Source organism: Colossoma macropomum, unplaced genomic scaffold (assembly GCF_904425465.1).
Source record: "Colossoma macropomum unplaced genomic scaffold, Colossoma_macropomum, whole genome shotgun sequence".
Lineage (NCBI taxonomy): Eukaryota > Metazoa > Chordata > Actinopteri > Characiformes > Serrasalmidae > Colossoma > Colossoma macropomum.
In genome coordinates, this window is record NW_023494798.1 from 32,053,822 (window position 1) to 32,069,778 (window position 15,957).

General features: G+C 41.0%; 1 protein-coding gene across 1 annotated transcript in view; it reads right to left on the reverse strand.

Annotated features, from left to right (window-relative positions):
* The window catches only part of LOC118817920 (F-BAR and double SH3 domains protein 2-like), a 181,223-nt gene that overhangs the window by 38,810 nt on the left and 126,456 nt on the right, over positions 1 to 15,957 (reverse strand). The window contains exons 9-10 of the mRNA XM_036584932.1: positions 5,768 to 5,890; positions 4,539 to 4,634 (exon numbers count right to left, since the gene is read on the reverse strand). Coding sequence (XP_036440825.1) covers positions 4,539 to 4,634; positions 5,768 to 5,890 — 219 coding nt within the window. The remainder of the gene's footprint in view (positions 1 to 4,538; positions 4,635 to 5,767; positions 5,891 to 15,957) is intronic.

The window sequence follows — 15,957 nt, forward strand, 5'->3', positions numbered from 1 at the left end:
AGATAACTTTACTTTACTCTCTGTTTCTGGAGATTTAAATGAGGTTTGAATGGAGAAACATAAGCGTTAAATATCAGACTGAATGTCGTGGGTCGGAAAACGACGTCGTGTTTCGACAGACGTGATTCTGTAAGTTTGCTAGTGCAGTTAGTTCAGCGTTCAGCTCCAGTCCTGAAACCCCTGCACTGCATAACTGTGGTTTCCTGGTTAAAATACCTGATATTATTAGCTAATTAATCCCTTCTTGAGCTGAACGAGGTGTGAACAGCAGAGAGAGACACTAAACTATACAGTGCAGCGGCTCCAAGCCTGGAGTGAAAACCCTGATTTAAAGGTCTGTGTGTCTCTCGGCTTCTGTCGTGTCTTGCAGGTGAATCATTCACAAAGCACAGCTAATTAAAGGCATCGCGCAGCGCAGTCACCCTGATTCGGTCCTCCAAATGGCAGCGACTATACAGTGGGACGTCACGCGTAATGCGAGAATAATAACTTAGTCTATCTCTGTAATGCAGCATTTCAATCTGGAAACTCAACATTATCTAGTGACTCTAAACTCTTAGATACATTAGCCTGAACTGGATTTTTACCAGCATTCTGTAAAGCTTGTCCATCCTAGCAACAGTTACTATGAAAGAATTGTTGTGGGTGGAGCATTGACGGGTCAGTGATGGTGATAGGAACCAGACGTCCACCTCTAAAAGCTCCCTCCCAGAGAGTTATTACATACAATGGTTATGAATTCACTGCCTGATGTCTTGTTTTATGATAGTTTTGAGAGGTTTTGGCCTAAAATGAACTGAGGTGCATACATGGCACTTTTTCAGATTTATCATTATTTTATCACCATCAACATCCATATAAACTCAGAAGACTCATGTAGGTTCACTGGTGGTTTTGGATAGTAAATTAAATGTCTATATTTGTGTTGTAGTCATGGTGACTCCTGGTTCCTATCACCATCACTGTAAAGACATCTGAACCATTTCACACCAAACCACTCCGAATGACTCTGTTTACAACTCAAACACTCAATTATGCAGTCATGCTTAAAAAGTGTAATAAACACATTAATAACACATCCTTAATCAGGGACAGCCTTAGTTTTCAGACAGCAAAGTTAGCGAGACAAAATCCAGCAACCATGAAAAGATTCAAGAAGGAGAACAAGAGTGTAAACAAGAGAATAAAAACTGGAAAAGAAAGATGAAGATCAGAGGAGATCTGGAGGTTTGGGTTAATAAGCTGACAGCACGTCAAACGAGGCAGGAATAACAAGAAAGAAAGAACAAAAAGAAAGAGTGAGAGAGACGCAGAGAAAGAGAGAGAGATAGAGAGGCAGAGAGAGAGATATGCAGAGAAAAACACAGAGAGAGAGAGGGAGGGAGAGAGAGAGATGCAGAGAAAGACAACTTGAGAAAAGCATGAAATGGACAGAATGAAAGAGAAAGAATGAGAGAGAAGGAAAGAGACAGAGAGACAGAAATAGACAGAGAGAAAGAGAAACTTTTAGATGAACAGAGAGAAAGAGAAAGAAAAATTCAGAAAGACCGGGAGTGGACGAAAGTGAGAGAAAGAAAAAGTGAGCGAGAGAAGTGACAGAAAGAGAAAGTGAAAAGGGAGAGTGGCAAAGAGAGAGGAGAGAGAGAGAGAGAGAGAGAGAGAGGAGTAGGAGAAAGGAAGAGAGAGAGACAGGGAGACTGAGATAGAGAGACAGTCAGAGAGAAAGAGAGGGAGAGAAAGAAAGTGAGTGAGAGAGAGAGAGAGTGAGAGAGACAGAGGGAGACAGAAAGAGAGAGAGACAGAGAGAGTGAGTGAGAGAGAGAGAGAAAGAGAGAGAGACAGAGGGAGGCTGTGAGAGAGAGACAGAGGGAGGCTGTGAGAGAGAAACAGTGTGAAAGAGAGAGAGAAGGGAGGGGTAGGAGAAAGGGAAAGACAGAGAGAGAGAGAGAGAGAAGAGAGAGATAAGAGAGAAAGAAGAGAGAGAGGGAGGGAGAGAGAGAAAGAGAGAGAGAGAGAGAGAGAGAGAGAGAGAGAGAGAGAGAGAGAGAAGAGAGAGATAAGAGAGAAAGAAGAGAGAGAGGGAGGGAGAGAGAGAGAGAGAGAGAGAGAGAGAGAGAGAGAGAGAGAGAGAGAGAGAGAGCGAGCTTTCTAGCCAAAATAAAGACAAAAAGACTGAACAGCCCTGTTCTAAACTCAGAGAGACGTTTTAATCAGCGCTGCTGTGTAAATCACGGGAGCGAGTGAGCGAGCGAGTGAGCGAGCGAGTGTGTGTTCCGTCTCACGGGCGTCTGCAGGCGTCTGCTGGAGAGGATAAATATAGAGAGAGGCGTTTTTCCTCTTCCTGAGGTGTAGCACGATGCTGAAACGTGTGAGCGCGCGAAGGTGATGAGTGATAAAGATGTAGCATCTAAATAAAATCTCAATCCTCAAAAACGCAGAGGTTCCTGAAGAAGACAAAGGCAGAGATGATTCACTTTCTGGCCACAATGGAAGCTGCTCTGTGTTTTTATACCGTGTGGAACTGAAAGGGCACTTTAATTCATAACACAACAGTCTTTCAGCTGAGGAAACACTAAAAAGGGGAAAAGGAGTATAAAGAACAGTGTTCAGGTGAAAATTCCCACAGAAGAAAAGCCCATCATTATTCAGCCTTAAACGGCACCAACTCTTCCACATTACCGCTACTTCTTTGAGACTGCGGCTGATTCTCCATCTCTGGTACTAGTTCTTCAAATTGGTTGCTAGTTCTTTGATATTAATGCTAGTTCTTTAATATTGTTGCTGGTTCTTCGACACTGCTGGTCTTTCTTTGGCTTGTTGCCAATTCAACAAATTGTTGTAGGTTCTTCAATACTGGCCCTAGTTCTTCAACACTAGTTCTTCAATACTGGCCCTAGTTCTTCAACACTAGTTCTTCAATACTGGCCCTAGTTCTTCAACACTAGTTCTTCAACACTGGCCCTAGTTCTTCAACACTAGTTCTTCAACACTGGTCCTAGTTCTTCAACACTAGTTCTTCAACACTGGTCCTAGTTCTTCAACACTAGTTCTTCAATACTGGCCCTAGTTCTTCAACACTAGTTCTTCAACACTGGTCCTAGTTCTTCAACACTAGTTCTTCAATACTGGTCCTAGTTCTTCAACACTAGTTCTTCAACACTGGTCCTAGTTCTTCAACACTGGTCCTAGTTCTTCAACACTGGTCCTAGTTCTTAAATACTGATGATAGTTCTTCAACACTGGCCCTAGTTCTTCAACACTGGTCCTAGTTCTTAAACACTGATGCTAGTTCTTCAACACTGGCCCTAGTTCTTCAACACTGGTCCTAGTTCTTCAACACTGGTGATAGTTCTTCAACACTGGTGATAGTTCTTCAACACTGGCCCTAGTTCTTCAACACTGGTCCTAGTTCTTAAACACTGATGCTAGTTCTTCAACACTGGCCCTAGTTCTTCAACACTGGTCCTAGTTCTTCAACACTGGTCCTCGTTCTTCAACACTGGTGATAGTTCTTCAACACTGGTGATAGTTCTTCAACACTGGCCCTAGTTCTTCAACACTGATGCTAGTTCTTCAACACTGGCCCTAGTTCTTCAACACTGGTGATAGTTCTTCAACACTGGCGCTAGTTCTTCAACACTGGCCCTAGTTCTTCAACACTGGCGCTAGTTCTTCAACACTGGCGCTAGTTCTTCAACACTAGTACTTCAACACTAGTTCTTCAACACTGGCGCTAGTTCTTCAACACTGGCGCTAGTTCTTCAAAACTGGCCGTAGTTCTTCAACACTGGCGCTAGTTCTTCAACACTGGCGCTAGTTCTTCAACACTGGCGCTAGTTCTTTAACACTAGTACTTCAACACTAGTTCTTCAACACTGGCGCTAGTTCTTCAACACTGGCGCTAGTTCTTCAACACTAGTACTTCAACACTAGTTCTTCAACACTGGCGCTAGTTCTTCAAAACTGGCCGTAGTTCTTCAACACTGGCGCTAGTTCTTCAACACTGGCGCTAGTTCTTCAACACTGGCGCTAGTTCTTTAACACTAGTACTTCAACACTAGTTCTTCAACACTGGCGCTAGTTCTTCAACACTAGTACTTCAACACTAGTTCTTCAACACTGGCGCTAGTTCTTCAACACTGGTGCTGCTCCAACACTGACACTATTTCTTCAACGCTGCTGGTAGCTGTTCAACACTAGTTCTTTAAAACTTGTGCTAGTTCTTCGACACTGACACTGACACTGTACTGCAACGTCAGTTTAGTGAATGAATTCCTTTTAGCCTGCGACTGTAATTGTGTATAGCATATAACTGCAACATCAAATTATAGAATGGAAGGAAGTCTCACCTTCACATAAACTCTCCAAAATTATTAAGATTATTTACTGCAGACTGGCTGATGATAAATTTGTCAGTCAAGTTTTGTTGTCATTTATTAAGAAACATTCTGTTACAGTCGTGTGACTTTCATATGCAACATGAAAATACTGTACATAAATGATACATGTTTGTGTGTATGTTTGCGTATAAGACTCACCGTGTCACTGTCACAAGGCTGAAACTGGAAGTCTTGTGCTTTGTGGAAAACAGGATTCTCCTGTAGGAACAGCTGCTGGTTGAAGTCCTGCACCACCTTAAAGAGGGAGACAGAATTAAAAATGGTCAAAAATTTACCTGTTAATGTCCATGTTTGGTCTTTTGGTCTCTATGTTCTCTGTGCTCGCCTGAGCACAAATCTGAGTATCTTATAACACCTTTAGAGGGCAGCGGTGAGTAATATTTGTTCATTTAATGTGCCACCAGGGTGGTAGCCAAAGTGTTGCTAGTCCATTGCTGTGGTATCTCAGGTGGTCGCTAAGGTGTTGCTAGGCCATTGCTGTGGTATCTCAGGTGGTTGCTAAGGTGTTGCTAGGCCATTGTTAGCTATGGTATCCCAGGTGGTCGCTAAGGTGTTGCTAGGCCATGACTATGGTATCTCAGGTGGTCGCTAAGGTGTTGCTAGGCCATTGCTATGGTATCTCAGGTGGTTGCTAATGTGTTACTAGGCCATTGCTATGGTATCCCAGGTGGTCGCTAAGGTGTTGCTAGGCCATGGCTATGGTATCTCAGGTGGTTGCTAAGGTATTGCTAGGCCATTGCTATGGTATCTCAGGTGGTTGCTAAGGTATTGCTAGGCCATTGCTATGGTATCTCAAGTGGTTGCTAAGGTGTTGCTAGGCCATTGCTATGGTATCTCAGGTGGTTGCTAAGGTTTTGCAGTTACAGAATGCATTATGTACATTCAGTCCCGAACACACAAGCCCACTATTTCTGTAGAGGCTCTATGATCCTGAATAGTTTTATGGCTCTAGCTTGAAAACTGCGAGCTACATGTGTTGACACTGTGAAAGGGACTAAACAGGACGGGCAGCAGGTGAGCTACTGAGCCGCACGGCGTATGTGTAAACACCTCCCAAGGTGACTGCGGCTCTCTCTGAGGGGTGGAGTCCCGCTCTCTCCCGTGTTTCCTGATTGAATACAGCAGAAGGAAGAGGGCCGGTGTAATTCTGTGTATTTATTCACTGTGTGTGTGTGCAGACGTCTGTATGTGTGCAGCAAAGGGACTTTCTTCATAGGGGAGCAGCTAATGAGGAGCTGGCAGAGCACAGCTATTTCTGGGAATGCAGAGGAAGAGAGAGTGAGAGTGAGAGTGAGAGAGAGAGAGAGAGAGAGAATGTTGACTAAGAGACGGATGAAGCTGAAAGAGGAGGTGTGTGTGAGACTCACTCGACTGGACTTCTCCAGGAGAAACTGGAACGTGTTGTGGACGGCCTGGACCGCTTCCAACTCCGTCCGGCAGAACGACATCAAGTAATCCTTCACGTGATCATACACATTACCATCCAGAGCCTGAGAGAGAGAGAGAGAGAGAGAGAAAGAGAGAGAGAGAGATAGATTAACTATGTTACCAATATAAGCAGTATGAAGCTAAAAGGGATAGTTGGGCCAAAAACCTAATTGTCTTAGTTAGGCTAAAAATCTAATTTGCACTGGAGCTACAAGGCTAATGTAGCTAACAAGTAATGTAAGTAGAGGACCCTCGCCCACCCGTTTCTGCTCCCGCATAAAATTGGAATCATTTGTCCCGCTTCCCCTCGCAACTGAAACGTTTAGTCCCGCTCCCGCCTCCACTTCCAACAAGGCGAACTGACATCCAATATCTGACACAGTCTATTCACAAATACATTATTCTCTGCTGAAATAACATGGCAGTCATGGTCATCAGGCTCACTGTGAGGAACTTCACCAAATGCCATTTATTCCCAGTAAACACAAAGCAGGAATTAAACCACAGAGTGGTTATTTTTGACGTTTTGTTGGGCAGCTGTGGCCGTCGGACTGAAGGCTCTGCCGTCTCTGTAAGCTTTGAGAATTTGTGTGTTGTTCACGTGATCAGTTGCTTCACAAATCTTTAGAACAGGGGTGTCAAACTGGACATTATTTATTCAAAATATGCAAAAAACCCCAACAGTAAAATACAGACACTTGCAGTAGACCTTGAAATATTACATGAATGCTTAAAATATTCAAAATGTAAATGTCCCCAGTTGCTGAGACTTTTAAACCCACCTATTTGTTTGAACCTGGCATCCTTTCTTTGCTGCAGGTTCATTAATACCTGGGCTCAGTTTCTGAGCTGCTGAGCTGATGTTGGGTGTTTCTATTGGTTAAACTGCAGCCGAAGTGCAGGTAATGTGTTTGGTGATATGACAGGTGAGATATTGTGTAGAATTGTGTAGAATTGAGGTGTAACTGCTGTCCCAGAGACATTTGTTGGGATAGAAGAGTCAGAGCACATTATGCTGCAGTGCATGCTGGGTACTGCAGTGCAGCACATTGTGAAACATGCTAATATTAATAGAAAGTTAAAATACTTTTGCGGGCCTAAAAGGATTGTGTGGTGGGCCTAATCCGGCCCACGGGCCTTGTGTTTGACACATGGGCTTTAGAATGACTTTATCTATTTTAACTTTTTATTGTTATGATTTTATGTTGTTTATATATTTATATATTTGTGATCATTTTACTTTACTCAGGCTATTCATTAATTTGCAGGATTTCTCTACATGTGTGCTTCAGCCCACTCCCGCCTGCAGTGGGCTGGTTTCCTGCCCACTCCCGTGTGCAGCACTGAAAATAAGTCCCGCGCCGCAAGATATTATGGCGGGCAACCACAGGAATGTAGACCTGTAAATGGAAGCTGATGTACACCAACTAGCATTGTGCTAACTGCGTGAATACAAACATCACCCATTTGCCACAAACTGTGTGGAGATGTTCAGTATCTCTAATAGACTTGCTTACGTGGTTTCTAACACTGTATGACTCACTGTTGTCTATAAACATGGAAAAATTAACGTGTTTTCTTGTACAAAAATGTACAGGGTGTCCCAAAAAAACTGACATCATTTCATAGTCTAATAACAGCCAATTCTCCCTCAAATGATCTCAAATTTTAACAAAATGTGTAAAAACTAACCAAGTTTAATTTGTAATGTTTTTTCAGGTTGAAGAATGGCCTTCACTAGAAATGAAAAGGCATTTTGTGTGTTAGAATATGCTCAAACACAGTCAAACAAGAGTGGGCAGCGTGCATTTTCGAGAAAATTCAATAAAAATGCACCAACTGGACAGCAGATTTGGACATTGCACAAAAATTCAAAGAGGAAGGCTGTCTGTGCAGGGCAGAGGGGTCTGGATGACCACCAGTATCGGAAGATATTACATCTGTGAAGCTGTGAAATCGGTTATAAAATCTACATCCCTCTGAATTTCTTGTCCGAATTTTGATAAATAAATCTTGTATTGTTCAACATGAAGCCTATTTAATTTCGTTTGCTGAGGACATGTAGTTACTCAGATATTCACATCTCAAATGATGTCCATTTTTTTGGGACACCTTGTAGTTTGCAAGACTAAATAAAAATCGACGCATTTTCTGAGAAATCACAATATTAAGGGAGAAGAGCAGAACAGCTGAAATAACCACGTTTGCATTGCCCTTAAAGGGTTAACAACTCATGCTTTCAGACAAGTATGTGATGACTCAGGCAAGCTATTAGCACGATGCTAACTCACTGCTAACTATAAGCCTCAATCACATTAGCCTCGTAGCTCCAGCGCTAAACTAAAGAAGCAAACCTGTCTTGGCTGATCAACTACATCCGGTATAAGGACAGGAAACTGTAAACTGGAATTTTGTGCCAAACTTTAAAGAGTGAAAGGAGGGTGAGGGTGATCGCCCCCCTCCCTCCACTACAGTGGGCAGTGGTGCTGGAGCTGTTCCTCTAGGTTGTGTAATCTTTGGATCAGAGCAGAGTGTTCAAACAGCAGCAGCTGCTGGGAAAGGTTAGCCAGTTCAGATTCCACGGCCTTGACGCGCAAAAACAAGACTCAAAACCTCCCTGTCTCCCTTCATACTCTCTAACTTTCTACCTCTGTCTCTATCCCACCTTGCACTCCGGAGGGAGGATGGAGCTAAAGCTATGTAAGATTTTTTGGTTGAAATTGTAAGGAGTATCATTACAGGCTAAAACATGGTGAGTCGCACTGTTAAACCTCAAATAATCATATAAAAGACAGAGATGTCGGGTTGGGAGTTTTTCGCACCACGTCGTACGTCTTTACATATTAATGTCACACACACAGACTCAGAAAGAAGGTCCGGCTCAAATGCAAAATCAACACTATACTGATGAAGATGTGATGACAATAGTAGCTAATTCACTCACATCCTCTGAAGACGCTCCTTCACCAAGTTTAGTTCTCTTTGAATTCTCTTTCAATCATCAGATTCGTCCGCTCTGGGAAGCGGTCTGAACCACAACCCACGTTACAAAATTATCTTCGGTACTACTTGTGCTATTACGCTTTTCCACCAAGAGGTCTCCAAATCCCCAAGTCTTACTTCCTGGAGGAGTTATTTTTTTAGTTTTTAGTTCTTAGAGTAGCTTTTAGTAATATTTTGATGTGTTTCTAGTTTCCTAAGTACTTTAAAGCTGCACGATATTCGTTTAAGGGATCTGGAGACCTCTCTGGCAGAAATGTGTAACTGCACGCAAAGATTCTCTAACGTGTGTTGTGCCCTTCCCTGTATGGACTGTATGGTCTGGAATTGAATGGTACATTTTGAACCTTCAACAATGTTTACATAGGACATTAAACTCTTATTCCAAAATCATGAGAGGAATCAAGAGAGAGAGATTCTGTGAGGTACACAGGGGCTTTAAAGCCATTTAGAGCTCTAGAAACAACCTATCTATCAATCTATCCTAAAACAAACAGGCAGCCAGTGCAGTTTCTAAATGGGGGGATCTGATCTCTCCGTTCTGTTTTTGTTAGGATCCGTGCTGCTGCGTTTTGTACGAGTTGTAGAGGATGTGTTGTTTTCTTAGGAAGCTCAGTAAACAGAGCATGAACTTTGCCTGTAACAAATGCATTAAGAAGTTTTGCTGCGTTGCTCTGAGATAGAAAAGGCTGCGCTTTAGTGATATTTCTCAAATGATAAAAAGCTACTTTAGTGACTGTGTTTACATGTGGGATAAAACAAAGCTCAGAGTCTGAGATTACACCCAGGATTCATACTTCAGGTTTGGTATATAAAGTGAAAGTATCCTTACAAAGGATCTTTCTGAATTACAGTTTTTCTTGATTGAGTTGCAGAGATTTTTTTGCAATATTCACTACGAAATATGACAATATCTGGTAAACCTGTCAATCTTGATTTTCATAAAGAATGGAAATGCGTAGCTACGCATATATATGCTAATTGATATCATGCATCCTAGTGCCATTACTTAGTGGTAACACGTTCAAACAGAAAAGCAAAGGCCCTAAGATTGAACCCTGTGGGACTCCACCAGAAATGTTCCAGTGTTTTGATTTCCCAGTGAAACAAAGGACTCTCAAACCATGAAATATTCTAATTAAATTAATCATTAAACCATTCTAAATTCACCTTGTTTTCAAGAAGCCAAAATATTTATTTTATATACAAAAGTAACTGTATGAGTCTTTATTGTACATAAAACAACAAAATGTGTTATTATGGCAAGTGATTCCAAACCTTTGAATAGTAGAGCAGGTTCAACGATTTGCCCCATCTGTTCTCAAAGCAGCGGGAGAATGTGAACTTCCAGGTTTTGTGTAAGTTCAAGCACACACACTGACTGGTTCATGAAGACTCAAAACATCTAAACAGCTTACACATGTTCTTCAGGCTCTTCACACTCAGCCACAAACTCAGACAGATTCTCCTCCCAGATGAATCACATCTACTCTAGAGCTGATTTCTGCATTTTCCACACGTTTCTGAGGCTCAGCTTTATTCCACTGCTGGCAATAATCATGTGTTGGTCAGTTCCTTCTATGGGGATTCTGTTTGACGGAGATGAGAATAGAGGCGTCATGGTTTGCATTATGATAATGAATTTTTTAAACTGCTGTCTCTCTTAATGTGAGAAACAGAGCCTGATGGACCCGTTTACATAACTGTTTTGACCACATAGTCTTTTAATGTTTTTAATTACAGTTGTTTGCAAAAGTTTGGCCGCCCCGGTCCAATTCCATGCTTTGTTGATGTTCTAATTAAGCAATAGAACATGAGAGGGAGTGCGAAATAACATCACGGCTGTGATTTGGTCGCAGGCACGAGCCGAAGGAGAGATAACACACTCCCTCTCGTGTTCTATTGTTTTTATACAATAGTTAAATAAATAAAGTAATAAATTAATAAACTGGGCCGTGAACGCGGCGTTTAATATGTTTTAATGTTCGCAGTTCCTTCACCAAATTATAGTTCCTTAACAAGCAGCTTGTTGCTGCATCAGAGTAATGAGCTCCGCTCTCTCGCTGCACAGCCTGCTGTGAGCCTCGCCTTTTGAAGTGTCAATTGAACCATAAAACTGCCGCAATATCAAGTTTAGCTCAGTTTTGTCAGTTTTTGCCAGATCAGTATTAATGTTGTTTTGTTCCAGCCAGTCTGTAAAGCATCTTACAGCCCGTTTAGTTTGGCGAATGGTGTTGGGTTCATTTCTGGCTGATTCCAGGTTGTTTAGCTGTTCTTCTGTCACAGCTGCCGACTGAAAAGCTGCTCAGTGGTGATGACAGTTTGGGAATTTAGTGTCGTCTCATCTTCAGTGTCTGACCAAATCGGCTGTCGGTCAAATGTGATCTTAAAAGTGTCCATTTTCTGTTTGTGGCAAAGTAAGAAGTAATAACGTTCAAATGGCTTGAGTGTCTCCTACGGCGGTCAAAGTCGTTGCTTAGCAGCAGAGTGATATAATGTTTGTGAAAAAAGTGTGTTGTTGTGGTGAAATAACAGCACAGTTATTACGCTTCTCAACCAGTCAGCTTGCGTGGCCGGAACTAACTGCTGTATAAGTGTAAATAAGTTTACACATCCTCTACAGAGAACACACTTCTGCACACTTTAATGCATAATTACTGTTGATTTGCTCAATTTAATATATCGGGGGAAAAATAAAACATAAAATGTGGCCTGTGTATAAGATTACGAATATAATTTGCAGAAAATGTCACGTTTAAGTTTTTCTCTCAATTGAAAATTAAAAACAAAACCCAAATTACTTAATCTGACTCATTCATTCGACTATATCTTTTTTAAAGACTTAAAAATGGGAATGCACTGTTTGCTACTGTTAGTAAAGTCAAATTGTTTGGCCACTTTTGTGATTATTAATCATAAAAAAATCAGTGGATTACTTAAAGCAACACTATGTAAGGACTATGTGAGTTTCTTTTGGTTAAAATTGAAAATAGTAGCATTACTGATTGAGGAGGATAAAAGCAGGCTAAAATGAGTGGTGAGCGTGCGCTGCTCTTTAGATTCTCTTTCAATTATCAGATTCATTCTTTTTTTAGGGAAGGGGTCCGAAGCACAACCCAGAATACAAAATGTTCTTCTACACGTTGCGTGCAGTTACATATTTCCTCCACAGAGGTCTCCAAATCCCCAAATCTTAAACAGTGCAGCTTTAATTAATTAAATTTGCCTTATATAATCAAATTTCAAGGTTGTTTTCATTTTTAAAGCAGTGTATTTTGTTGCAGCTATGTAAGTGGGTAAAATAAGCTTCATCAGCATGTATTTATTACTTTTAGTAATTCAGTAACACTTCCATGTAACATTTCCCACAGAGAACGCAGTTTCTAGTTTTCATCACTAACATCCAGTGAGAACAACAGTGGCTGCATATTCCAACCAATGAACAGTTCATATATCATACAGTCATATGCAAATGTTTGGGTGCCCCGGTCAAATTCCATATTGTGTTGATTTTCTAAGTGTAAATTAGTGAACACATCCTCTACAGGACATTTTAATGCACCATTACTGTTTATTTACTGAATTTAACATTAGAAACATAAAACATAAATTGTGGCCTGTGCAAAAATTATGGCACCTTTTATATTTCAGGTTTCTTTTTTTTTCCCCAATATGTCAAAAAATGCCATATTTCAGTGTGTTCTCTGTAGAGGGTGTGTTAACTATATTCACTTAGCGAATCAATGACAGAATTTGACCAGGGTGCTCCTCCTGACCCAGCTCTAACCTTAACATCAGCAACCAAATGAGCAGCATTGTTTTTTTGTACTTTTTCTAATAAAAGCTGTCTTTTTTGGGGGGCATTTTTCCTTCATGGAGAGCAGACTAATGTCCCCACAACAACTAAATGTGTATATTTTCATCAGACCGAAGGGATTTGGTCCCCAGAAAGAAATGATTACACACACAATCAAACAATTATGTGGTGACAAACATGGGAAACCCCGGTGATCACGCGATACTTTTAGCCTGCGAGCTGTTCTCCTTCACTGACTCTCCCTTCCTGACCACAGCTGACCATTTAAGGAAGAGCAAGAGTCCAGAACTAGACAATGAACCACAGAAGCTACAACAGTTCACCTGTAACCAGCTCTAAAACATCACACACAGACACTGAGCAGGAAGAGCAGCTCAGAGAGTGTCAGTGATAAGCACCAAACAGTCCAAGCTGAAGAAATTAGAAGTGCAATCAATAAATGGTAAAATATGCATCAGTCTGACTGTGGTAACTCATCCATATCGATTTTGCCATGTTAGAATTGTGTATAATCTTTTAGACTAGTATACAATAAAGTATTAGCTCTGTTTTTCACCAAAATAAAGCTCTCAGGGCATCTTAAAGTGCCCATTTCATGGCAAACTGTTTTTCTTTGAAGTAAAAGAGTTTGATGCATTATGTAAACATTGTTTCAAAACACACTGTTTAGTTTATACAGTCTTTATATGGAAACTGAGCTGCAAATATAGTCTGTCTTAAAATTACTGTATTTGTGATGTCACAATTTACACATATCCGCCTACTGTGCCTACAGCAGTTATAAGGGAGTGTTGCAGCTCGGACTGTGTTTTGAAAGAGGCACAATACAGGACAGCCAATCAGAACAGAGCTTAATTACATAATAACAAAAACAGCCTGTTTAGTTCTTAGGGATAATGAGAGGTTGGAAAACGGTCAGGTAAAAATAAATGACTGTTTTTAGTACCTAGATCATCATAAATATACAGGATATGGGCCCTTTAAAAACAAAAATTAAAATATGGCTTGTTTTTACTGTCAACATTTGGTGTATTTTGTATATATATATGTTGTATATTCCACTATTGTGCCGCAACTATGCCACACAAGAGACATCTGATCATGATAATAAATAAAGAAATAATGAAAAAATGAAATCTAACAGTAATAATCATCATCGTCACCGTGAAAACAGTAATAATGGAACAATCTATAATACCAGTTCAGCTGCTCCAATCATTAAATCATGACGCAGTTCGAGATTCCATGATGCAGTGAATCATTTCCTCGGAAGCTTAATAGAATTGAATAGAGTCATAAATGTGCACCTTATCTGTTAATGAACAGTTATTATAAGGAAGTAGACAAAAAAAATAAAAACACTTGCAATAGCTCAAGAGATGAGTGTACTGGAGTACCATGCTGACCAGTTCAGCTCTCAGGCAGCAGGTGGCGTTCTAGAGGCACCCACTGCACTTCCTCTACGGTCTCCTTCATGCGAGGAGGAGAGAAAAGCGATGCATATGAACGAGGAACGGCCAACAGTGAAGAAAACTGAGAGGAGAACAAAGGGAAACAAAGCAGTGAGTGGAAAAAAACACAGACAGGCCGAAAGCTATTTCTACACATGCCTTTCCCTCCACAGTCACCAACGCTGCATTTTTCGGGGACCACAAATAGCAACTCACACAATAAGAAGACACTGGGCAGAAAAAAGGATGCTCCTTGGCGACAGAGCAGCCATATCGACCGTATCCACGGTGGTGTTCTGGCCAATAGGAACTGCTGAAGGTGGGCAGAAAGCCTGGCTGCTATTCACCAGCTGGTGGGCCTGAAGCGCTGACCGTCCGGCTATCAATAATTCACTCCATTCCCGAGCTCTGGCTCCGAGCGCTCGGCTCGCCGGCACGGCCTGAGGTCAAACGCTCGTTAGAAAGCAGAAAGCAGGACGGAGCAGAGCCGGTGTAGCTGCGCTTCAGCCACGGAGAGAGAAGCGAACTGACAGCACCGCTGCCCACCTCGCTAATGCCTTTTAAACACCCTTCTGCTCCAATCAGGGGGGGCACTTAGACGAGAAAGAGAGCGCGCGAGCGTGCATGCACCCTGCCTGTCAAAAGTTTGGGTACCCCCAGCCACAAAATGGTTTTAACACAGATGTTTTCTGTGTCAGTTTGCAACAATATAACACATTCAAGGTTTATTTACATGAACACATCACACTAGAGCTGACACCGATTATTACAGTAATCTACCGATTATTTTGGCAGCTAATTGAGAAATTAGTATGTGTAAGAAATGATGACAATAAGATTTAACTGGGAAAACAGCAACCAGGCAGAGCCTGGCAAAGTTTCCAAAATAAACTCGGAGGCCCCTAGAGGGCCCCACATCTTTGAATAGCAGATCTTCATAATAAGAGTTTGATGTAGTATATGAACACTGTTAAAATTCATAACATGCGCAGTCCATATAATGCATATATGACAGCTAAGCTGCAAAAAACAGCCCATTTTGAATTGAATGTTTTTGTGATGTCAGGAAAAGCCAACACATTTATATATTTATTGTATATTATACATTTATATTTAAGTTACAAGCAGTGTTTGAATGATGCACAATAAAGAACGGCAGTCAGAACCGATGTAATTTACATGTATCAGTCTTAAAGGCACAGTAACATCAACACCCTGTTTAGTTCTAAGGGATAAAGAGAGTTTGGAAAACGGTCATATAAGAATGGATTATTGTTTTTCGTACATAAACCCACACAAGTGTCATGACATGACTGAGAAGTGAAGCTTTGTGAATGTTTACATACTTCACCGAAGTCTTATTTCAAGAAAAGTGGTGGAAACTCTCGTTTTCCACAATATGGGCCACTAAAATGTGCACTGTCGTCATGTAAACTGCCAACTAATCAATGCCAATTCACTGAGCAATACACAACATGCAATATTCTTATAAATATATATATATAAAATTGTATGTTTTATGTCTGTCTATACTGCCTACTATGTATGTCTATGTGCAGTTGCCTTTTATGTTATATTTATGTATATTTTTGCATGTTGGAGTTGGAGAAACAGTCTCGTTCAGCTGTGGACTGCTTGTTGTATAGTTTGAATGACAAATTCACTTTGACTTTGACTGAGAATGTAACTGTTAAGCAAACGGTCTAAATATGTAAACACTGTAAATGTTGTGTAAATCTGTGCATATGTAAATATGTAAATATTTCTGATAATACTTGCAACAGTATATAGTTCAACATAATTCCCCATATTTAATGAGGGAAAAATGCTGGTGGCTCCAGCCATTAAGAACGCATTACTT